The sequence below is a fragment of the Colias eurytheme genome, chromosome 2, assembly GCF_061535395.1.
Source record: "Colias eurytheme isolate Ceu_HAF_F1 chromosome 2, ilColEury1 Martin Lab GWU primary, whole genome shotgun sequence".
Taxonomy (NCBI): domain Eukaryota; kingdom Metazoa; phylum Arthropoda; class Insecta; order Lepidoptera; family Pieridae; genus Colias; species Colias eurytheme.
In genome coordinates this window covers 1,633,645-1,658,603 of record NC_142981.1, presented here as the reverse complement: position 1 = coordinate 1,658,603, position 24,959 = coordinate 1,633,645, and the positions used below count along the sequence as shown (strand labels likewise).

Here is a 24,959-nt window from a genome sequence, read left to right as displayed (position 1 = left end):
ACCCACAGCTTGTACCTATAAAATTGTCATTGTAAGGCCGCCTGTCCATCTGCAAGAAAACTTCCCCGATAAATGTCCGACAGTCTGTCTGACAGCAACTTGCAAGTCTACTTGCATGTGGAAACGCGGAATTAGACTTGCAAGCTACTGTCAGACGGCCTAACAACCTTGGAAATTTGGTTTTCATTTACCAATTACGTCAAAAGTTTAAGCTTTTAGTATATTGTTATTATTTTGGCCAAATGTATCTTTTCAGTGTACCATCAGAGGATCACAACGATACCTCTCAAATATAAGTAATCAATTTTACCTTTTACGCCACATTCATAATTCGAAAACCATACCAATTCATTGGCGCTGTCGATTATTCACTTTACACTACTTATACTATACTAACACGTAATCAAATCACGCTAAGACATTTACAAACTACTTAAACTTTGCCCTTTGATCGTGATTTTTATCGTTTGATATGTTTATCAACATTGATATGTTATAAAACAATCATATTTCTACAGATAAAAGGCTGGCGATTCGCGATTATTTCACCGTTGTATATGTACGTAATCTCTGAGTGCTAACCCTACTAATATTATAAATGAGACAGTAACTCTGTCTGTCTGTTTGTCACTGCCTTCATCACTGAACCAATTTCGATAAAATTTCGTATAAATTTAGTTTGGAACCTGAGAAAAGACAAAGGATAGTTTTTATCCCGAAACTTTGCGGATGAAAAGTTAATATTTTATTATTCATGCATATGAACGATATGCATATATCTTATAGAGACAAATCTTTGTATTTAGTTTGAGCAATGTCTAAGATATTTTACAATTCCATTTGTCTGGGTCACATCTACAATTCTGCGGGCGGAAGCAAGCATTGCTTCATAAATTTCGCTATAATTGCCAATACTCCCTTGAATACTTAGTATATCAGTAGCATACTATACTGACAGTATGCTGATGGTAATAAATGTTTCATTTTATGCAGGAAAAAGATACGAAGTTTAAAGATGTGTTTGAACTTTGAATTGTATAATCAACTAGCTGTGCCGCGCGGTTTCACCCGCATTGATCAGCTCCTGTAGGTCTTAGCGTGATGATATATAGCCTTCTATAGCCTTCCTCGCTCCTCGCTCCTATAAATGGGCTATCTAACACCGAAATCATTTTTCAAATCGAACCAGTAGTTCCTGAGATTATCGCGTTCAAACAAACAAACTCTTCAGCTTTAAAATATTAGTATAGATAAGGGAACGCTGGATATCAGACCGGCTTTTAATGACAAACATATAACTAGGTCAGAGATTTAATGACGGACATGGACATGACTCAATTAAATTATTTATTAGCATTCGATATTTCTTGAGTTTCGTATTCAACGTGACCAGTGGCTTATCGCTTAGGTGTACGAAGTTTTACCTTTTAGTTTTTACTTTTTTTAGTCGCGTTACAGTATATATTCTATGTTTTTACTGTTTTGGTTTAGTTTAAATCTTCTCTAAGTGAGTGATGTTTCTAAGCTATAGCCGGTAAAATAGAATGTTATTAACGGTAATTATTACTTACGTTTCGTTCTCGTCTATAAACATTTCCGTTGCCTTTTATCTGAAACAAGAAAATTATATGTTATTATACAGCGTCATTCTAAAATGTATCATAATTATACAGGTAGCAGTGTCACATATTTACATGTATAAAAAGTGTTTAATCATTTTACATAAACAAGTTATTAAGGCGAGTTAATGTAAGTAGCAAATTTGTCGAAGTAGACCTATATTCATCGCGATATTTAAAACGACCACGTCACGTTAAATTCCCGTATCAACGGTACTAATTCATGTTCAACTGATGCAATAAAAAAACAAAAATACAAAACTTGTATCAAATTCCACGAACACATCATCCGACCATCGAACCACTAAACCGTAAAGTTAAAAGCCAATAAAATAAATAAACACACATGAATCACGTGTATTTACAAACCAAACTGTTATCAGTCGTTGATACCGATCTTTTGTACGGTTGCACGATTATTTGCGAGGACAACGCACTCCAATGCTGAAAATACTAACGTAGTATCTAAAATCTAAATACATATATGTATATTTTTAGTAATCTGTGATACAAGCAAAGTTCAGATAAACGAGATGTTGTTATCAATTACCGTATGTAGCATGAGTTATGCCGTGAAAAGGAAAATAAAGATTTAAAATTAAATATCGTGTACAAAAATTTACGATGTAAAAAAGAATATAAATGAAGTGTTTAATTATAGTTTAAATTTGATGAAATTAATGAAATGTTAATTCATATTTAAATAATTCAATTTATCTGTAAGGCTGTCAATTATTTCAATTATAATTTACATAATTTAATGTCAGGTTCATCGTCATAAGATTTTCAAGTTTAAACAAAGTTAAATAGAGAGGAATAATAAAGCTAAATAGTAAATAATATATTAAGAAGAAAGAGAAATATCATATGAAAATAATATCTACTTAATTCACCTGTAATTCCCGTTCACAACCATGACATCTGGAAAAACATATTTGCGCTACAATCTTTCATATTCACACACTAGCAAATTTCCGATTCTTCCATACTAATGCCAGACAATAAACCTCAACAAAACACCATTACTAGCTCACCAACCACGAACATCAAGTAATTCTACGGAATATTAAACACGCGATTGAACCTACGGTCGTTGACTTGGCGAGCCCACTGGCTAATTATAAATATGCTTCACTTAGTCGTGAGATAGTATGTAGTACATAATATAGTTCTATATACCTAGTATAGTTCTACAGAGTTTAAGAATCGTGGTTAAGTATAGATCCGAGTCATAGATTACTAAACGTACGAGTTAGTAAAGTTGTGGTATAAATTTCCTTAGAGACACGTATAGGACTAGTCGGTATTCGGTTGAGTCAGGATAGCACAGAACTCCTGACTTATGGAGACTTGTATGTTAAAATTTGATAGGAAATATCTATAAATATATATCTCTCTCACATACTATCTACTAGTAATGGAGCTATTAGGCCTTGACCTTTAGACGAGTAGGTGTCTGAAATTTGTTCAGCCTGCCTATGCCCTGTCAGATTGAGATTTATTAGACTCCACCGGTAACCTAGGTATTACATCAAAGGGTGAACCACTTTGTCAAGGAAGCGGTTCAACATAGTATTTGGGTATAGTGCAAATTTCAGGAAAGCTTTCCTGACCTTCTCATGACCCTTTTTGAGAGCTCTCGCTATCAGGGAAGCATCTCTTACATAATACTTTACAATTTACATACACTTTAGTAAATCCTGAAAAAACCTACCTACTTCTTTGTTTGAAATACCTACGATCGATGTGTTTTCAACACAAACTTTATTTTGTATCATATTCTTTCTTATTTTTCTATTTAGACTATTTCAATAGACAAGTTTTCCTTCAAAGTAAATGCGAGTGCATATGCCTACTTGTTTTCTAAACCGTATTTGTACGTTGTGTCTACTTACTACTCATTGTATAACACGTCGTACCATAAAATCAAGTTAGACAGTGCGCGCACGAGCAACTTTGTCTCCGCAACTATTTTGTCTCTCCACCCATGGGCTAGTATGAAAGTGCGCGCACGTAGCGACGCAACTCCCCATACAAATTGATGGGAGAGACAAAATAGTTGCGGAGACAAAGTTGCTCGTGCGCGCTAGCTCTTGGAGTCGAACGTAGCGTCATATAAATCATAATCTATGTATAGTCAAGGCGTTCTATTCTCAATGTAACCTAGATGTTATGAGATTCCATGTTCCCACTCGACAGCCCGCTGACCTTCCACAATTATCAACCAAAACGGCAAAGGACAGATTCCTCTATAATCGAAATATATAGAAAAAAAACTAGGTTAGTATGAACTATGACGTAAAAATCAAGTTGCTTAAGGAAAACCACAAGATCCGAGCAATAAAACATGTGCGTTATATATTATTTTTATGACGGAAAACTGTAGAGGATCCTACAGTAATATTATTGACGGCATATGTTCGAGAAATCGTGTAGCCAAATACTAATGAGCAAAAACAATGCAAATAGAAATATGGAACATTTATATTTATTTAAATCCATACTAATATTATAAATGCGAAAGTAACTCTGTCTGTCTGTCTGTTACTCAATCACGCCTTAACTACTGAACCAATTTGCATGAAATTCGGTATAGAGATATTTTGATACCCGAGAAAGGACATAGGATAGGTTTTATCCCGGAAATCCTACGGGAACGGGTTTTTCTTTGAAAACGCGGGCGAAGCCGCGGGCGGAAAGCTAGTAGTAAAATAAATATGAATGTTATTAAAATCTCGTACAAGAAAATTATAACACACAACAATTACATAACCAGTAATGATCTGTTGTCTTGTCATGTGGAAAATTAATGAGGAAATAATATTTACAACAGTCATTTATTTAATAACTCGTAATTCTTATTTGCAAGCAAAAACCGTGACCTTAGGAGACACTATAAATTAGTTACGTTTCAATGTCATCCAATACTGGTATCAAATCCCAATTCATCTTACAGAATTTATATCTAAATTCAATGAAATCGTCATAATTAACGTTAAAAAGAAATAATCAACGAATTATTCTTAGTATTAAATTGTATTAGTTAGTTACTAATTCTTTCGATTCTGCAAAAAGTTGCGACTTACAAATTACACCGTTTAGCACGACGAATCACTGATTTGGATTTCTCAGAAAAAATACCGATGCTTGAATCATTTTCATAATAATATGTGTGAATGTTTTTAATCAGTATTTATATTGTTTTTTATTTTTATTTCCGTCGCTTCGTTTAATTTAAACATAGTTGATTAACTATGTAAATATCTGTGAGTAATACTCATACCTACGCCACCTATTTTCATGTGTTCAGACACTTCCGAAACCGAACATCTCAATATGATAAATCTACTTATCCATAACACACTTAACCTTGGCCCCATATCAATACTACAAATGCATTTTTCCACAGTTATTTATTATTCAACAGTACGACAAACAGTTTATAAACACGACTGGAGCGAAGCCAACACAAAAGTTAACAATAGCAAGAAAATAGAAAAACCGCGCGGCCAACATCACAAAAATTTCATTTACTCTTTGAACGTTGGAAGCTGTAGCATTTAACTCGTGAATATTATTATGAAAGCCAAACAATGCAATCGTAAATCAATACTATAATATTATAAATGCGGAAGTAACTCTGTCTGTCTGTCTGTTACTCAATCACGCCTAAACTACTGAACCAATTTGCATGAAATTTAGTAAGGAGATATTTTGATACCCGAGAAAGGACATGGGCTACCTTTTATTGCGATATATGTACCATGGGCGAAGCCGGGGCGGACCACTAGTATGAAAATAAATAAGACAATAATAAGACAATAACTTACTTATATATTTTATGTTGACCAAAGTACTGCATTGGGTATCTACTACTTATCTCCTTAAAAAAATATCTAAATAAATAGAACTAATATGTTCAATAAAAAAATAGGTTTGTATTTCCAGTGGAAACCATATCTATATAAAGATATAACTATAACTAGCGGTCCGCCCCGGCTTCGCCCGTGGTACATATGAAAAATAGATGTTGGCCGATTCTCAGACTTACCCGATATGCACAGAAAATTTCATGAGAATCGGTCCACCCGTTTCGGAGGAGTATGCAGACTAACATTGTGACACGAGAATTTTATATATAAGATTATAAAAAATATAAATCGCAACACATAAAAAAAATTGTCAACAAAAATCCCAAAATAAACAAAGATTAAAAAAAAAGTTTCAAGAGCAAGTAAACTTTCATCAACACAAACTTAAATCAGCAACAAACTTGCTAACATTATTATATGTATAATATGCTCAAGTTTTTAAATTTATATGTTCAAATACTATTTAATTTTTGAGTTCAGCACCCCAACGTTTATTACAAAATATAGAGTCAAATATAGGTCAAGGTTCGTAAAAAGTATTTTCATGTCGTACGCTTCGTAAATTCGAGTTAAATACAAGTAATGTTTGTTCATTCCGGTTTTCTTTAACTTTTGAAATAATAACTCACTGCAATTTGTAATTCGTATGTTTTTGTACTAAGCTGTTACACTTAAGTTTAACTTAATTATCTGGTTTCTACATATGAATTAACTGTAAATATTTACACTTACCTTCAAACGTTGTTCTTAATTCTCGCTATAGGTATTATAAAATTAATAAATTTATTTTAGTATTTATTTCAAAGAAAAATCATCATCAAATCATCGCTTTTTATAATTACGAATCATAATTAATTTTTCGTAATTACTTTTACGATCCTAATTCATCAAATTATATGGAAATGTATATAAAAAAATATCATAAAAACAATAAACATAACACACCAATACGAAACAACTTAAACAACGTCGTTAATTCCTCAACCATCCCGGACGAATGTACCATTAATTATAATTAGCAGCATCTCGTTTATCAATTAACGGAATAATAAATTCCATTGAGCAGTTTACGAATACGATGCGGCACAATGCTGTGCAAAGTCCAAGAAGACAATTGCCGCTGCGCGGGCGCAGGCACGGGTGACTCGTAGCAACTAGGGTGGCTAAACATTACGTGGATCTGGGAATGAGTATTTTAATTCATTTTTATGTTAGGTGCTTAATTTATAAGAAACTAATAACTATTATGAGGAATGGCTACTGGAGTTCACGTGATAGATTATTGTAGCGTGTGTATCACGCAGCTTTTTGACACTCGGTAATTAAGCTGCGTTATGGCAATAATCTATTTATTTTGCAAAATGAGTAATTTTGTTGGGAATTATACATTCATTTAATAACAACCAACCTTATCTGTGCGGTTATTATCGTTTTAGTTCTCTCAAAAAAGACCTTAAAAATTAAACGAGAGTAAAATTTCTGTGTTCACCAAAAATATTGTGAATCTCTTGGAGCACTGGATAAACACACTACAAACATAACGTTGCCACTGAGATAAGCAAGGCCCAACGTCAAGTACGATTGATCCAGACACCCAATCTATATATGTACAAAGATTATAAACAGGGAAAATTTGATTTTTTGTTAGTCATGTCTATTCATTCATTCAAAAACTACTTTACACTACACTTGTGGAAAAATGCATTATTCCCAGCTACATGTGACATTGCTTTCACTATTCATCCCGATTCAACCCTCTCGGAGTCAGTTCCCTCGACTTGCTGTGTAAAAAAGGTTTAAAAAAATATATAACGATATCCAAATTCTCACTAAACCATTGCTAGCCTACTCACGATACGATACATCACAATCGCAATGAAAACACGGACTTTGAACCAGCAATTTGTTTGATTTCCTTTGTTACAGATGTTGTTGCGAATTCTTTGTCCAACAGTTACTGGAACATGCACTTTGGACAAGGTTGCAAATGATTGCTTTGAGGTGAGAGCAATATGGAGGGTATATTATCGCGATTTTTTCAGTTAAAAGTTTATACTCTTTACATAGATCTGTATTGTTATTGCTGATTGAGATTTTCAAATTGGAACAGTGAATATTCTGCTTTAGTAGTTTTTATTTTCAACTCAATTTCATCTATTTATCGATTACAATTTGATTACAATAAAAATAATTGTTCATAAACAATGCTTTTGTGACATGAACTCGTTTGACTTTAACTACCTACCTGGGTAAGTAAAATACATAAGTCGTTTCTTATAGTTGAAACCAAAGGTTTCATAATTATTAATGGCTATTAAGGTAAGGTTAAATACTTAATAAATATTCATAATTTTATTATGTAAACATAAAAAATTAAGTACCTATTATATGATTGTTTTCTAGTTCTTATGATGCAAAGTCTCGTGATTTGGTATAATTAATTTTTAATACGTATAAAAAAGGATAGATATAATACATATTTATGAATAGTTTCAGACATAGTTATTATATATACTGGATAGTATTGTTCTAATCCTCTCTAACATACGACGGGAGGTGTAAAACTGCTCGAGGGACTACAGAGAATTGTTAATTGAATACAAAATAACAACGCTCACATAATACGCAAATATGCCATGCTTGTGTCATATAGATACCAAAAATATTTACGTGACGAAATTCAACGATTTTTTCACATACGACCCTCATTATACTAACGAATATCCAACGCACAATTGGCACAACTCCAGAGACATGTTCAGTCATCAGTGTTCACATGTGAACCGAAGATAATTTACGCGTTCAATTGCCGAACGCTACAGACTCAAGCATTTATTTATTCACTTATACTTCTTTTACAAACACTTTTAATCTACGAACACAGACTAGCTGTGCCCCGCGGTTTTACTCGCATTGCTCGCTCCTATTTGTCTTAGCGCGAGCGTGATGATATACATCCTAATGCCGATAAATGGACTGTCTAACAGTGACATCATATACAAATCGGACCCGTGGTTCTTGAGATTATCGCAAAATCTTCAGCTTTATAATATTTGTATAGATTAACCATTTACCACCGGTCTCGATGGTTCATAGGTTCAGTTACCATGACGTCATAAAGCAATATTAATACCAGTGTAGAAAAGGGATGGCGCTAGACGAGTAGACGACCTATATAGCTCTGTCATTCTTCCACACTGGAATTAATACTGCATTAAAACATCATTATATATCTTGATGTCCGTAAATTGCGCGAAATAACAACTCCGAGCACTTCATTAAGTGGGTTACACGCGAATGAGTTATTTTAATTTATTATTGCTATCGTTACTGTCGATAAGTGAGGATGTTTTATAAAAAGATCGCGCCATTAACGAAGCCTTAAATAGACACTTTCAATGATTTTATTCAGAATATAAAATATTGAAATCGGTGTTATGGAAACGATTGACGGCCTCGACTCGCGATTTCGAATTAAAAAGAACGGTTATAAAGAGTGCTTCACACTGTATAACTGGGATTAAATTATTTTCATATTGCTTTAGCGTTGGCTGTAACAAAATGAAACTGCGTATAGAGTATGTCTGCGCATCTATACTAATACTAGCAAACCGGGCGAACTCCGTTTCGCCACCAGAGACACCTTTTCTTTGCTATAAACCTCACGGAGCCCGAGACCTTTCCAACGAATGCAAAACCGTGGAAATCGGTTGGTGCGTTCTGGAGTTATATATAGCGTCAGGAAGGAAAACCCGACTTATTTTATATATTGTTAGGTAATAAAGTAAATATTTGGTTACGTAAATATTTATAGGAAGCGATACATAAGTCACGTGTATAATTACTCAAGTCTATTAGACAAACAAGTATTATAGGGTCGGATCTAAGAGCATTTGATAACCTCGGTATAGGGCGTCTGTATGTCACAGCTATCTACAGTTTAGCTCTAACACTATCCATTCATTTCTAGCTGTTAATTAATCTTATATATAAAAATGAATCGCAAAATGTGTTGGTAAGCGCATAACTCGAGAACGGCTGAACCGATTTCGATAATTCTTTTTTTATTATATTCCTTGAAGTACGAGGATGGTTTTTATGTAGAGAAAACGTAAATATGTACCACGGGCGAAGCCGGGGCGGACCGCTAGTTATAAATAGATCTATGTATATTGATAATGTGTTATGTTAATTGGGTGTGATAGTTTCCGCAGTTTGTAAGAGATGTAGCGTTTATTGTTTTTTTTTTTTATTAAAATAAGATCAGGCGCATTGTTCGCTTATCTTTACAATGTTCTAGTGTGTGGGAGAGGGGAATAACTATCAACTGTCCAATATCCATAATACGTCATTAGATTATTTTGCGACAAAATCTCGGGTGAATATTTAAGTATTGATGATCGTAAAATACACCTATACTTTTTTAAATGTATACTTTGGCCATACTTTACTTTCATTGCATCGAAAGCAATGTCAGCAATGTAACTATTAACTACAATGTAGTCAACATCAACAAACATAATATGTACTTACCTATATGGTTCAATAATTGAACTAAACAATTTTTTTTTTCGTTATTTTTTCTTTAAGTCATTGCCTGCTAACACATCTAAATACCTATTTGTATGTTCTATATGTTCGAGGCCCTTTTTTTCTTCAAATAAGCTAAAAAATATTACCCAACATTTTTAATAATATATCTACTAGTTTCAATTAACATTTTCACCACAACGTTTTAAACTTTTAACTATACGATAATACGGCATATTATACACGATCAAAGCACATGGGCATTTTCACACGATCAAAACACATGAAAATAGTTACACAAACACCGATCAGATTTATACACGGATCTAAGATTAAAAACAAACCGATAAGTGTAATTATTGAGAAATATAATTAATCGTTCATACCTAGACTTTGCTGATACGTTATCTATCACTTGGAAACCGAATGGTGAGAGTGGAAATATTTCGCTTTTACAATCTGAATTTCGATGTAAATAAATTGCCGTATCTGTTTGTGTAATACCGAATACCGCATTATTATCAGTAGGAAATTTTAAAATATGCGTGAATAATTGGGTGTAAAAGGGCACTCAATAAAAATGAGATTGATATGGGATTACTACGCCTTTCTAGCTATTTGCGCACGGTTTCGCCCGCTTTGTAGAAAACTTAACAAATTATAAACTAAAACTCTCTTAAAGAACCACTCGAATCTATTAAAAAAAAAACCTTATCAAATTTTTTTGCGTAGTTTTAAATATTTAAGCATACATAGGGACGGACAAAGAGCGACAGCGACTTTGTTTGAAAATATGTAGTAATTAACAAAAATAAATCTGATACAAGTTCAACTAAAGCAAAGACGAAATAATATAAAGTACTAGCTTTTACCCGCGGCTTCGCTCGCGTTAAGAAGTATTAATATTAATTAGGTATATTTTTGCGGCTTTGGTACTTTTGTTTAGCGTATGTAAAAACTTAACAAAGTCTAAGCCCAATCGGTATAAAATTGACATAGTTTCATACAAACTTTCATCCCTTATTTAATCCCCTTGGGGGTAGAATTGATCCAAATCCTTTCTTAGGGGATACCTACCTGCATGCCAAATTTCAGCCCGATCCGTCCAGTGGTTTGGGCTGTGCGTTGATAGATCACTATATCAGTCATCTTTGAGTTTTATATATTACTAGCGGTCCGCCCCGGCTTCGCCCGTGGTACATAATATTTACGTTTTCTCTACATAAGAACCATCCTCGTACTTCAAGGAATATAATAAAAAAAGAATTATCGAAATCGGTTCAGCCGTTCTCGAGTTATGCGCTTACCAACACATTTTAGGATTCATTTTTATATTATAGATTAAGAAGATAAAAGGTATGAATTTTCGAAAATCTTTTCTTACCGGACGCCTACGTCATAAGATCTATCTACATGCCCAATTTCATGCAAATACATCAAAGGAATAAAAAGTTTCCTACAAATTTCTATTGCCTATTTTACACCTTTAGGGGATAAATTTTTAAAAATCCTTTCTTAGGGGACGCCTACGTTATGACATCTACCTGCATGCCTAATTTCAGCCCGATACGTCCAGTGGTTTGGGCTGTGCGTTGATAGATCACTATATCAGTCACCTTTGAGTTTTATATATGTATATAGATATTCTAAATAAATATAAAGGTCTGCACAAACAGGATAGTATGAAAATTATAGAATTAAAAACGAACATAATAGGTGAATGCCTGAAGAAGCATTCTATCCCAATATGGACAAATGAAGACAAGATAATTGTATGCAATAACCTGAACAAAGAACAGAAGTCGATGATAAAAATAGAATTACACCTTGCGTAGAAAAATGACATCGACAGATAGATAATGATAAACACTTTTATTATTAAACTCGAACACGTGAATGTAGGTCACGCAAGCGAAAACGCAGTATGTATCAAATTAGGTTTCAATAATAAAGAATACAGTACGGTATAGAAGCTTGGACGCTGATAGAGACTATGTCCAAAAAACTGGAAGCGTTTGAGATGTGGGTGTATAGAAGGATGCTTAAAATATCTTGGACAGAACGTGTACGAAATACCACCGTGCTAGCTAGAATGCAAAAGACAACAGAGGTACTGACAACAATCAAGAAGAGAAAACTTGAATATTTTGGTCTTGTGATGCGTAACAGCAAGAAGTATGAACTCCTTCAACTAATCATGCAGGGCTAAGTGGCAGGTAGAAGGAGACCTGGTTGCAGACGGATATCATGGCTCAGAAATCTTCGTCAATAGATTGGGAAGAGCACTAAATCATTGTTCAGAACAGCGGTTTCCAAAATTGAAATAGCCCTAATGATCGCCAACCTCCCAAAGGAGAAGGCACTTTAAGAAGAAGAAGAATAAATAATAATCAGCGAATAATTATAATTAATATTCGAGTTCTTAGTTAATGTGTTCAATAAATAGCGCGTGAGCGTTCAAAGTAAAAGATATTGTATTCAAACCCTGGCTGAAGGATAAAGGGACAAACAGACAAATAGATCCTGTTGTTTTACCTTACTTACTTAATTAATTATACTTAAAAACATTATTCTAGTCCTATAAAATGAAACCAGAATCAAATTCGATCTATGGGAGGATATTAAAATATTCCTGCAAAAAATAATTTTACGTTACTGTTCGTTGCAAAACTAACGTAGATTTAATTAAGTGAGCCTATTTACGACACTCGAGACATGCAACCGTGCACACGTACAAACACATAATATACCTACTTACGTATCTAGACTTAGGCCCTTCTCCCATTACGATACTTCTAGAATACGATATTCGAGTAGAATACTAGTTAGATATTTGCTCGCTACCCGATGCTCGCATATTATGCGACTGAATAATGACTAAATTCATCATTATTGTGCCTCGTTTTTGTGAACGGACGCTATGTCGAGCGATTCCAGTGACGACGTAAGAGTAGGAAGTACTGTAAAAGTGTAAAGTGAAGTCCCATGTCCCCAAGTGGGGTAAGGGGCAGATGCATTATGCATACATCTGTTCCACTGATCCATTTTCTTTAGGGACAAGTAGGTGATCAGCCTTCTGTGTCCTGTCAGACCGAGACATTTTTTTTCTTCGTCTCCACTGGGAAGCAAACCCAGGACACCTCGGTTCTACGCTCACGCGTCAACCACTGTACCAAGGAGGCGGTCAAGTACTGGATTCATCCATATAGTGAAAGAAACATAAATTGTAGACCTTTTATAGCCGCACGAGAACTACAACATGATGATAAGAAATTTTTATCTTTCTACCGAAGAGATACAAAAGCGACCAACACGGTGAGTCGTGAAATACTAGTCGCGGACGTGTAGGATACCGGTAGCGTAGTGTGCAAGCCTACAATATATACAAATGTATGTGAGATACTCCGCGGCGACTAGTCTCCGAGACTTGCAGGATACCTACTTAAATCGCCTGTGCGTATCGTAATGGGAGAAGGGCATTAGGTCTAGGAGGAAATCAGGAGACGCGGAAAATTCTTGACGTCATTTTATTACACGGGAAAAATACTATCAAAACCTTTTCACATTATTGGAAGATATTTGCCTTGTAATGCCCAAAGTTAAAGAAACCGATACATTTGGAAAAACATTCAAGGGTTGTGCTAACAAATTGAGTAAATAAGAACCCTTCGAATTCATATTAGAAATAGAATCGCATAATATTTTCATTGTGGGAAATGGAGCTTTTTGTATTTTATTATTTTCAATAGGAACAGAAGTTCAATGTGGAGGTAAAGACCTAAGCTGTATGGTATGATAATGAATATTTTTTTTAGTATCTACTAGGTATTTACTATCGCAATGTTTGTAACCGTATATTTTCAGTGTCGAAATTCAATAAATCTATTCTTTATTTTCGTAGAATTTCAGGTATTCCTAAAATTAATCAACTAAAACCAGCTATAACAATATGTACAATGAACTTATTCATAAAGGACGTTACAAAGACACGATTTATTCTATTATTAAAAATTAAAAACAAAAAATAAAGTGTGTATTATAAATTAGAGTCGGTACGCAAGGCATTTTTATAAAAATATAATAATTTTAAAAATTCACCTTCTACATTCAACTTTACGAATTAAGCCTTCATAAATAGGTATGAGAAAGTGAAATTGTATTTTAATTTTTAATGAAACACTTAATTAGTGATCGAAGCCAACTCACAATATAAAGTCAAGATATTTTTGAGTAAAGGTCTTTAACTTACTAAAAATACCCTGAGGTCAAGTTAATAATTCACACCTTTTCTTAAATGTATTTTTAATTTTTATTTCCCTTGGCAATATCATGAACATTTTATGAAAGTTAACGCATGGGCAAAAAAAAATTAATTTGGTCAAATAAATAAAGCCAAATTATAGAACTAATCTCAAACATGTTTTTGTTGACTAATGAATTTCACAATATTTATCAGAAGCACATGGTTATGCCAAAATAACAATAGGAGGTGTTGACCTCTGACGTAAGCGGTTGATCTCATAGCATATGCGAATCGCGTAGTATCCCATAACGGGATGAACATATTTGTTTTGCCACTCTTTACGGTATACCTGCGGCTTTAAATGCTTTTGCACTTAAGCATTAAATTTGCCAAAAAAATGAAAGCAAAATAGTAAATTTTACGAAAATTATTTTATCAACCCATGCGAATAAAATTCGCTCAAATTTAAATTCAACAGCAAACCATTAAAAATATATTATCGCAAATAAAAAATAAACATCAATATAACTAATACTTAGCGGAAGAACAAAACTATCTGGTTAAACTTTGTACCTCACGTGGCCACACGAGGTAACAGAACGCAAATATAATATGACATGGCAAAAAAAACATACCTTAGTTTATGTAAAAAAAAACCACAAACGTCACTTAAAAAATTATCACAGCCACTCGACAAACTTAGATTTAAAAAAAAATTGGAACGTCAGTCGTGCATCTGTCACAACCGCCGTTCGGATACTGAGTTGGAATTAAAATTTCAAATCCCGCGAGCCGGCAGAGCCAGAGCACGCAAACGGTGCCGAACGCGCCATTCTCAACCTTAGCGTGACCGTGATCAGGAAAGTCTGACGCGTCACTAAAATGAAATCTTACGTGGACTTTAAACAATGACATAAATACTGAAAACCAGTGTTGTAATCAGCAGTTTGCAGTGCAGTACGTTGTCTTTATGCGCCGTTGGATCACTCTCTATAGAATGGTCATACAGTCCTTCATACTACCTCTCTTCTGTGATCTGTCATACATGCATACATAATATGCATATGTTTAAATTACTTCTTAAGGACCTATGGTTAAAGATCACCTCCTAGTGAGATATTTGTCTAAATCTGTTTTACACGATCAGCAAGGAGTGATTCACATTAATACATAGACGATAACTTTATTATTTCCGTACCACCATTAGCCTTCGAGGGTCATGCTAAACTTACTGATAACAGTGGAAAATGGAAACAAAGAAAACGCTGAATAAAGGATGTTAGTAACGCTCCAACAAAGGCTGCTATCACATAACGTTTAGTCAGAAGGTGTTGTTTGTTTTACACATGTTTTGTTTTAAAATAAACCAATAAGGAATAAAATCCATTGAAGGAATCAGATGTATGAAGTATGGCTCATCGACAGATGAATTATGCTTCAACGACTACCAAAATTGTATCGCCTAGATATCTTTATTAAATTTTATACGTGAAATAATGAACTGAACGCTATGAAAACATATTATACCCGTATGACTAATCTTCGAGTATTTTTATTATAAAGAACACAAGAACCTATCAACCTATGGCTCTCACTAGGTTGATAGGTTCTTGTGATCTTGAACGAAAAAAGAAAGGATTGAGATTGTTAACCTCAATCGAATGTCTCGGGTATAAAGTATATTTCAGTACAGATTGAAGACAAAATAAGATAAAATCTTTCTCCTGTACAAACCTATTTATATTAATCAGATAACCACTGGACTACTTACACGTTTTGAGAAAGATTGAGATAAAAAGCGTATTTACCCATAAGCACTTGAGAAACATAGTTATCCGAACACTTCAATTTTATTTACATGTTGTATAGGTACATACTAGCATTCCGCCTGCGGCTTCGCCCGCGTTTTCAAAAAAAAACCCGCATAGTTCCCGTTCCCGTGGGATTTCCGGGATAAAACCTAGCCTATGTCACTCAGAAATGATGTAGCTTTCCAACAGTGAAAGAATTTTTCAAATCTGCCAAGTAGTTTCGGAGCCTATTCAATTCATACAAACAAACAAACAAACAAAAAATCAAACCTTTCCTCTTTATAATATTTGTATAGATGTATAGATAATATCTTAATTAACTTCTGGCGCACCACCAAATATCAACATAGCAATGACATAATCTCAATTAGCGATATTTTTAGCAAGGTCAACAACCTTATCAATTCAATGTCAGAAATGTAAGAGTGGCAAATAACACGTAAACAACAATGATCATTTAACTATATTATGTACATATTATGTCCTATCATATCGTTAAAGGTGCTCAAAATAAATAGAATAAATCCGCGACAAGACTTATTTTATATGATAACTGCAGGGAATGTAAAGTAATATCTTATCTAACAAAGAGCATTTATTAACTTTCCTCCGTTTTTCTGTTTGTTTACCTACGCGTCGCCTGGACAGAATTGTCAATTTTCACTCACACAAAAAAAAATATTTTCCAAAAAATCTCATATAACATAAACTAATAAACAGCATGACGATAATCATAATCTAACCTAGAATTTTATAAATAGTTATCAATTAAGAAAATCATAAATAATTTAAAATAATATCTATTAGAAAATATATAAGTCCCAAACCATACCACAAAGTACAAATTGAACTCTACACGCGACAAAGTAAACGATATCTCTACCTAATTCATCCCAGTTTCGTCCTCAGGGACTCCTACACGAGAAACAATGGAGCGTCGTGTGACCTAAGTGTGGAATGGAGTAGGGCGACCACATATACGGTAATATTATAGTTCAGTTTCATATTATACGTCGAACTTTCTATTGGTTTGGAATAATATAAGTTCTCGATGTAATTTAAATGTTATTGTGTTTAATTTCTGTATAGTTTATATATAACTAGCGGTCCGCCCCGGCTTCGCCCGTGGTACATGTTTACGTTTTCTCTACATAAAAACCATCCTCGTACTTCAAGGAATATAATAAAAAAAGAATTATCGAAATCGGTTCAGCCGTTCTCGAGTTATGCGCTTACCAACACATTTTGCGATTCATTTTTATATATAAGAAGATTTATACAGAAACAATGTAAGTTTAGCTTGATGCTTCTATTCTTATAATTTGTAGTAATTGTAAATGGATAAGAACTTCAACTTGAAAACTAAATTAGGTTAGTGATTTTGCCCCACTTAGTCATACTTGGCTATTCAAATGAAATTTAATTTCCATTTGAAAGTTAATAACTCAAAAAAAAATATTTTTCGATGAAACTTGAAAAAAAAAAATTGTTTTATAAATATTCTTACAAAACAATTGTGTGTAATAATTGAATGATAACACTATTTCTAGAAAGCTACAATGAAAGGTCATAGCGATGATAATTTCACGTAAAACTGCCGAATGTAAACACTGATAAGTTTTTGCTTGTACAGATAAATGTTGCTACTGCACTTGTAAAATATGGCAAATAACGATATACCTACCTACTAAAAAGCAAAATCAATTACTAATGTTACTGACGAATAATAAAGTTCAATTGAAATCATCGCGGTTAAACCAAATTGAATTCATAGTTTTGAGTTCATGGATTTTAAGGAATATAAAGAAACAAATAACAGATTTTTTTTATTAGTGTACACAGATTCTAATTATTCGGTATTACGTTTGAACTCGAAATTTTATTATTTCTCAATGTTCATGTCTTCTATAAAATTCCTCTGAAAGAAAAAGTCTCCATCGAAAATTATTGAATAAAATTGCCAATTTTACTCATTTCAGCATCTTCAACACAAAAAAGAACACATGACGATATATATTTTTTATTTTTTTGAAGATTTCCACAAGCTAGTCACCCGAATCTATCCGCAGGCGGACGGAAGGCGGCGCGCGCGCACCGACCGGCTAATGTGCACGGGGGCGAAGTCCGACCGAGAATAGAACCCCACGTACCGTCTGCTACGCTTTGACGCAACCAGTAACCACGCGACCTTTGTGCGCCTTCCGCTGTTCGGGTATTGCCGATTTTTTTGTGTATCTTTAAGATGTAGATTAGTTTACTATTTATATTTAAAAAAAATCTTTGATATAAATTAGTAGAATAGCAAGAAAAAACGATGGAAATTTTTAAAGAATAGAATAATTTGACCACGATGCGGGACCTGCGTCTTTCGCCTTGTATGTAAGCATGTAACTGGCCGATTGTAACAATTGTTGTTTTTTATCGTGATAGAGATACATATCGACGATGAAGTATCAATACCTCCTAACTAACATTTTAGCGATTTTCGTTTTATAGCATTTTCGTATTTAAAATAGAGTAATACATAGGCCTATAAAGGTCATTTCTCTGTAAACAGTCAATTTGAGCAAATATTAAAGTGTAGCAATACCTTATAACAAAAGTTGCGTCCTTTTTGCTGGCAATATATTCTAACTACACCCTGACGCGTCCGCTCTGTTTTTAAGCACGCTTTCCTTGGGCTCATTTATAGTTTATTCCTGGGTTAAAAGTGGTGAGTTTGGCATGCTTTCAAACCAAGAAGAAAGTATCCTAATACGTGCTTCTCCATCAAACTCAACCATAGAAAAATTGCCATTCTTGACGATTTTTTAGATGCTTTTCCAAAACTACCATCGCATTATGAGCGTGAAGATACCAACAAATTGTTCGTAGAGTCAATTAAATTACTAAGCATTGTACATGTTACTGGTATGACGAAACAGCTGCTGACCTGACGTCTAGCACTTTTGTTTTGTTTGTAATTAATTACCTGGAAAAGCATTGTGTTAGCCAACAGCTGCCTATTATTATATTTTCTGACGGATGCTCTTACCAAAATCGCCTATTTTGCGTGAGAGATGGAGGTGGGGGAAACCAGCTAAAACTGAAACCACCCGAGCACATGAAGCCAAGCAGCTTGTGAGGGCTGCCAAAGGCTTCAGGGAGGGACCCGGGAGACCCCAGGTGTCTTGCCCTGTACTCCCCAACCCCCGTACATTCCATGATGACGTGGGCTGCCGTTTCCTCGGACGCCATGCATGCTCTGCATAGCGGACTGTCTGTGATCCCTAAATTAAAGAGATGTTTGTTGAAGGGGCCGTGCCCTGTGAGGGTCCCTGTTATTACACGTAGTTGCACTCTGCGTAGGTTGAGAATCCGACGTGCAAGTCTAGAGTCAATGTTTGGTAGGGCTTCTCTGGCTTGCTTGCAGTCAGATCTTCTTGAACATTCTGCTTTTTGTGCAGTGCTAGTGAGCTGGGTAATCATCAGCCGGATCCAGCTTGCAGGTAGCGGTATAATGGGAAAAGGTCCCATGACCGGTGTTTGAGATGCCCTTCTGGCTTATATGTCAGCAGCATCGTTTCCTCGTGAGTTACTGTGTCCTTTTATTCATTGTAGTACTAGGGACTTTCCCAGATCACATACCCTAGTTAGGGCTAGGTGACACTTTAGAATTAACCCTGAAGTGATTTCATGGCTTTTGATTGCCATGAGTGCTGCTTTGCTATCCGATAGGATCCGAATCGAAAAGTTGTTACATTCCTTTTGATTATGGCTGAAGCTGCAAGTAGAAGTCCTAGGCATTCAGCCTGAAAGACTGTATTACGGGGTCCCAAGGGGTGCGAGATGTTAATGTTTAGGTCCTCAGAGAAGACCCCAGCACCCGTGCCATTTTCAGTCTTGGACCCGTCCGTGAAGATGAGTAAATCTTCGACGGTGTTGTGCTCTGACGTGTGTTCACGTAGTATCTTATATTTCTTGACTTGAACGCCAACTTAAGAACAAAGAAATTTACGTTCCGAGTGATTATGCCACTATAACCAAAGCAGCAAGAAAATCTCGTCCATATGAAGTTGGACAAATTGAAATAATGTTTTATATTCAAATCACTATCTTCGAGCATAATCACGTGTAGTGACAGGATTTTAAATCAAAATTTTACTATAGTATTGATACAAAAACCTAATATTAAAATAAAAATAATGTTGTAATCTTTAGAACAATTTCTTCTAAGTATATTGGCAATAAATTGTTTCTAATAAATACGGCTTTCTGTTTAAATACAATTACAAGCAATATCTAATATCTGCATGTTTTTTTTAAAAAGATTTGAAGTTACATTTAATAAATGATTCCATGATATCTAATATCCTTTGATAATGAACGTAAGCTAAAATAATAATTAAAAACAGTAACGAAAAAGAAATAAAACGTTTTTTTTATCTACTGAAAAATGTCGTTTTTGTAGTTAGCATATATTGACACTTCATCGTCGATATGTATTTATTATTTAGTATTTACCTAGCAAGTAGCAATCGGGACGAAGTACTTATATCTATACTAATATTATAAAGAGGAAAGGTTTGTATGTATGTATGGTTTCCACGCATAAACTACTGGACCGATTTTGATGAAATTTGGCACAGATAATCTTTAGACCCTGAGAAAGAACTTAGGCTACCTTTTATTGCGAGATATATACCACGGGCGAAGCCGGGGCGGACCGCTAGTATATTATAAAAAAAGCATGATAGAAGCATATAGAAGTAATTAGATATATTATAAAATTAAAAAAAGCATGCTTAAACTCCTGAAATTATTGTACTGTTACCGATTCTTGGCAAGTGAATAAAGTTTTAATTACATTTGTCCGATTAAGTTAAGTGGGTTAAAATCTTTAGGTTCTTAAGCGTGTAAAAAACAATATCACACAAATAAAATTCATAATATTCCATCTACAATACTATTTATTTACTTGTGCAATAATATTATAACACAGAAACAAGCAGGTTTGCTTAATCCTAATCTAAGGCGCGGGTCAAACACAAGCGGCGCGGGCGCGGGCGTGCCATAAGCGCACCTCTTGAATCTGTTTTGCACCACGTCCTTCTTATACATTTTGTATGAAAGAATTTTGGACAGGCGTCGAGACGGCACACCACGGTTGTGCCACGGTTGCGCCGCCTTTCCAAAATTATTTCATACAAAATGCCAATAGCGCACCCGATGCACGCCGGCAGCGCGCCCGAGGCGCGCCCGATGCGCGCCCACAGTGCGCCCGATGCGCGCCGCGCCGCTTGTATATGTCCCGCGCCTAATATGATAAACAAATGAGTTGTATTGAAACCAGTTGGACGTAACAAAAAATTAACAACACATAAAATTTGTACTTTGCACTTATATTTCCAAACCCGTTTTTATACACTGTATTTATGTGTTTTGAATTTAGCACCGGCTCTATTTGAAAATGCCGGAACTATTTTATTTTGCTATTTGTGTAGGCGACACATGTTATTTTTTAATGTTTTAAGCCAAATATAACATAAACTGGTTCGGTGGAATGAATCCACGAAGTGGAAAATCATGAATTGGTTTCGATATTTATTCAGCCTTATTTCAGAGGTGGTTATATCAATTGAATAGTAAAATAACAATCTATTATTTAACTTTTAATCCGTGTATATATTTAGGTATCTACTGTATAGCTAGGTTTGCACATGTTCTGCATACAAAAATAAAAACATTATCGAATTAAATGAATAGTTATCCAGTTTTAGGACCTATGCCACTTTATTGACCAACCATCATTATGTACATATATCTGAGAAACAAACGAGGATTTCTTCTCTGCCATAAATCTGCCTTTATATGCTAAAGATTGTGAACTAGGTAACACATCTTAAACGAGCAGACGAACATTTTATAACCTCTATATAATTTTAGGAATTAAATATTATTTAAACTCAAATTTAACAGCCTGAAAAAGCCTTTCCAAGTTAGGTGTGAAAGGCATAAAAAACATACAGGCGTCATTCAACGTCATATTTTCTTGTTAAAAGTTAATGTTCATAGTACAATCTCCAGTGTATTAGATATAAGCTTCTTGGGTCATACAGATAATTAATAAATTATGCTGACAAATCACTTTTTTTTTTATCTTGATAATCTGCATTTTACCGAAAGTGTTGTATCTATGGTAACACTTTAAAATTTTCTAGATCTGCAAGAAATGCAAGTATCGCAAATAGATCGCATTTTCTTCTCCTCTAAATCCATAAAAAGCTAACTCCTAAGATTCCTAAGACCTGAACCAGCTTTATTGAAAGAAAAATTGCTTGGAAGCAAACTAATACGCAGTAGCGCCGAATTTTTATTGGGCGTTATAACGCATATCGATAAAAGATTCCACAGACAGCAAACAAACACAGTGACTCAGTAAAAAACTGGGTATTTTTCATCCAAATCTCGAAACGAGAGCAGTAATCTAGTGCGTGAACTTCAGACCCGCTATCCGAAGGCCAGAGATAGGTTATCGAGTGGAAGGGCTAGCACCGATAAGGGACTGTTCTTTGGCCAGCGATAGCGTGTATCCGTAAGCGCTGATAACTCCACTTGACCTGCAGGTCAGAATGCAGTTCCGCTAAGATGCACTCTATAATAATATGTCTGATTTCCACGTACATTCTTGCACTGAGTTCTCTTTAGCAAAATTAATTGTGGTTTTAGTCACCTCAAACTTTCATTTGAACGAAATGTATCGATTAGATCTTTTTGGTTTAAAAACTCATCAAGTATCACCAAGGAGCTAACTTAAACTTTAAAGATTGAAAAAACATAACCGACGATTATTGGTTGATCACAATCCAACGTAATCAGTAATCACTAATCAAGTACAATATGCTTACGTAAAGGAATAATATACTGAGAGAGGAACGATGAGCACGTCTCAATGGAGGTAATAATCATAATACCTTCAGATTAAGACCCTAGCTTAGATAAGAAGAAATCGACCGACACTGATGTCTTTTATGTAGGCCGATATAGGATTACACTTATGTATACAATAACATAATACGTTTTTTATGTGAGCCTTGGAAACACTTATTTTTGTAAAATTGCTCACTAGCTTGACGCATGGCATGTGATGTTAATATGGTAAGAGACAACAGTGAGTTCTATCTGAATTGTATAAAGGACTAGCGACCCGCCCCGGCTTCGCACGGGTGCAATGCTGATACTAAACACACAACAGAAAAACTGTGAACGTTGTATATAAAAACATAGCGGCCCGCTCCGGCTTCGTACGGGTATAAAATATATAGCCGGGCGGCCGGCCGGTACCGCAATTTTTAAATCTGTAATATCTTCGAAAATATTCACTTAAATCATACGGTGTAAAGGGCTATATAGATCTATATTAAATGTACAATGTATTCAAGGTATTTAATTGGTTAAGGATTTAGGATTAATGCTGTATTGGTTAAAATCGCATCGAAAATTAGCCATTATTTGTCGTAAAAAGTAAATGACAAAAAAAAGTTATTGTGGGTTAGCCATAAGAGATAGACATATACCATCGCGGACTTTTCTGTAGACCTTTTCAATGTGTATAATACTTAGTACATTATTTTGATAAAACTCTTAGGGTTCAGCCTGCGTTTGCAATGTAAGCGGAAAAAATGTAATTTTTTACGACATCACATTAGAAACCTCAAAAATAACAGTACTTCTCCACTACTTAATGGATCTTATTATACATATAAACCTTCCTCTTGAATCACTCTATCTATTAAAAAAAACCGCATCAAAATCCGTTGCGTAGTTTCAAAGATTTAAGCGTACAAAGGGACATAGGGACATAGGGACAGGGAAAGCGACTTTGTTTTATACTATGTAATGAAGACACATTTGCTTTGCGCAGGAATGACAAGAGAAAAACATATTATTTTCTTAATATAATTATTTAAAAAAAAATATAGGAAATTAAATAGCAACCTAGCGAAACACAAATCTAAAATTGATTCGACACTCGACTGGCTCAAACCAATTTGTCAAACCCGCATCAAATCCAAGACCACCTTGCATGTATTACCTCAACACAAGTACACTATCCCACGAAATAAAACTAATTAAAATTAGACCACAATAATAGACAAACAAGAGCAACGCCTAGTCTAGTCTGGAGGTCAATTATGTATTAATTAAAAGTAAAACCTTACCTACAGGAAAGAGCAAGTTTATAAAGTGGCCGCTCCACATAATTTATTCTTGACATTCACGAGTATTCTTTTTCGTTTTAACTGCAAAATGTCGCAGCATTTGTGGGCGGTTTTTTGTTCAACATCTTTATGGCAAGGAAGATAACTTTCGTGTGGAACATTATGGTTATTTTACATTCGTAATTATACTTAGCTATTTGTTTTCATTTACTTTGCGCTAAAACATTTATAAATCTCAAAATATTTTTGATAACGTATCGTACTCATACAGTTGATCGTTCTATGAAAAATTTGAAATTTTGTTGAAGAGGTTCAAAATTATCAGCTCCTCCCCATTCCACCTTTACATTGTTACATTTACATATTAAAAATTAAAATACCATAAAGTTTTGAATGATAATGACACATTTTCCAAACAATGAAAGTTAAAAACGCGTGTAATAGCTTGGAAAATGGAATCTAGATACCTACGTTATTAGATCAAAGTGTAAATAACCACAATTAAGGCCATAATTTAATATTTCAATCACGTACCGATCATATTTATATAACCCTAAAATGTAAGGGATGTTGTATCGAGTTAGCAACAACCCCAATTATTTCACTATAAATTATTCATAATTAAGCCCGAATCAAGTGTGTAATATTTGAGGTAATATACCGAATTCATTATCAAATATTTT

The 24,959-nt window shown here is 34.4% G+C and overlaps 1 protein-coding gene across 2 annotated transcripts in view; it reads right to left on the bottom strand.

Annotated features, from left to right (window-relative positions):
- The window catches only part of Acsl (Acyl-CoA synthetase long-chain), a 57,195-nt gene that overhangs the window by 27,886 nt on the left and 4,350 nt on the right, over positions 1 to 24,959 (bottom strand). The window contains exons 1-2 of one of the 2 annotated variants that reach the window (XM_090110353.1): positions 14,900 to 15,027; positions 1,572 to 1,610 (exon numbers count right to left, since the gene is read on the bottom strand). In XM_090110353.1, the coding sequence (XP_089966479.1) occupies positions 1,572 to 1,594 (23 nt within the window). In that variant the 5' untranslated portion in view covers positions 1,595 to 1,610; positions 14,900 to 15,027. Of the gene's footprint in view, positions 1 to 1,571; positions 1,611 to 14,899; positions 15,028 to 24,959 lie in introns of those variants that run through there. The other variant, XM_090110347.1, reaches the window with a different exon arrangement.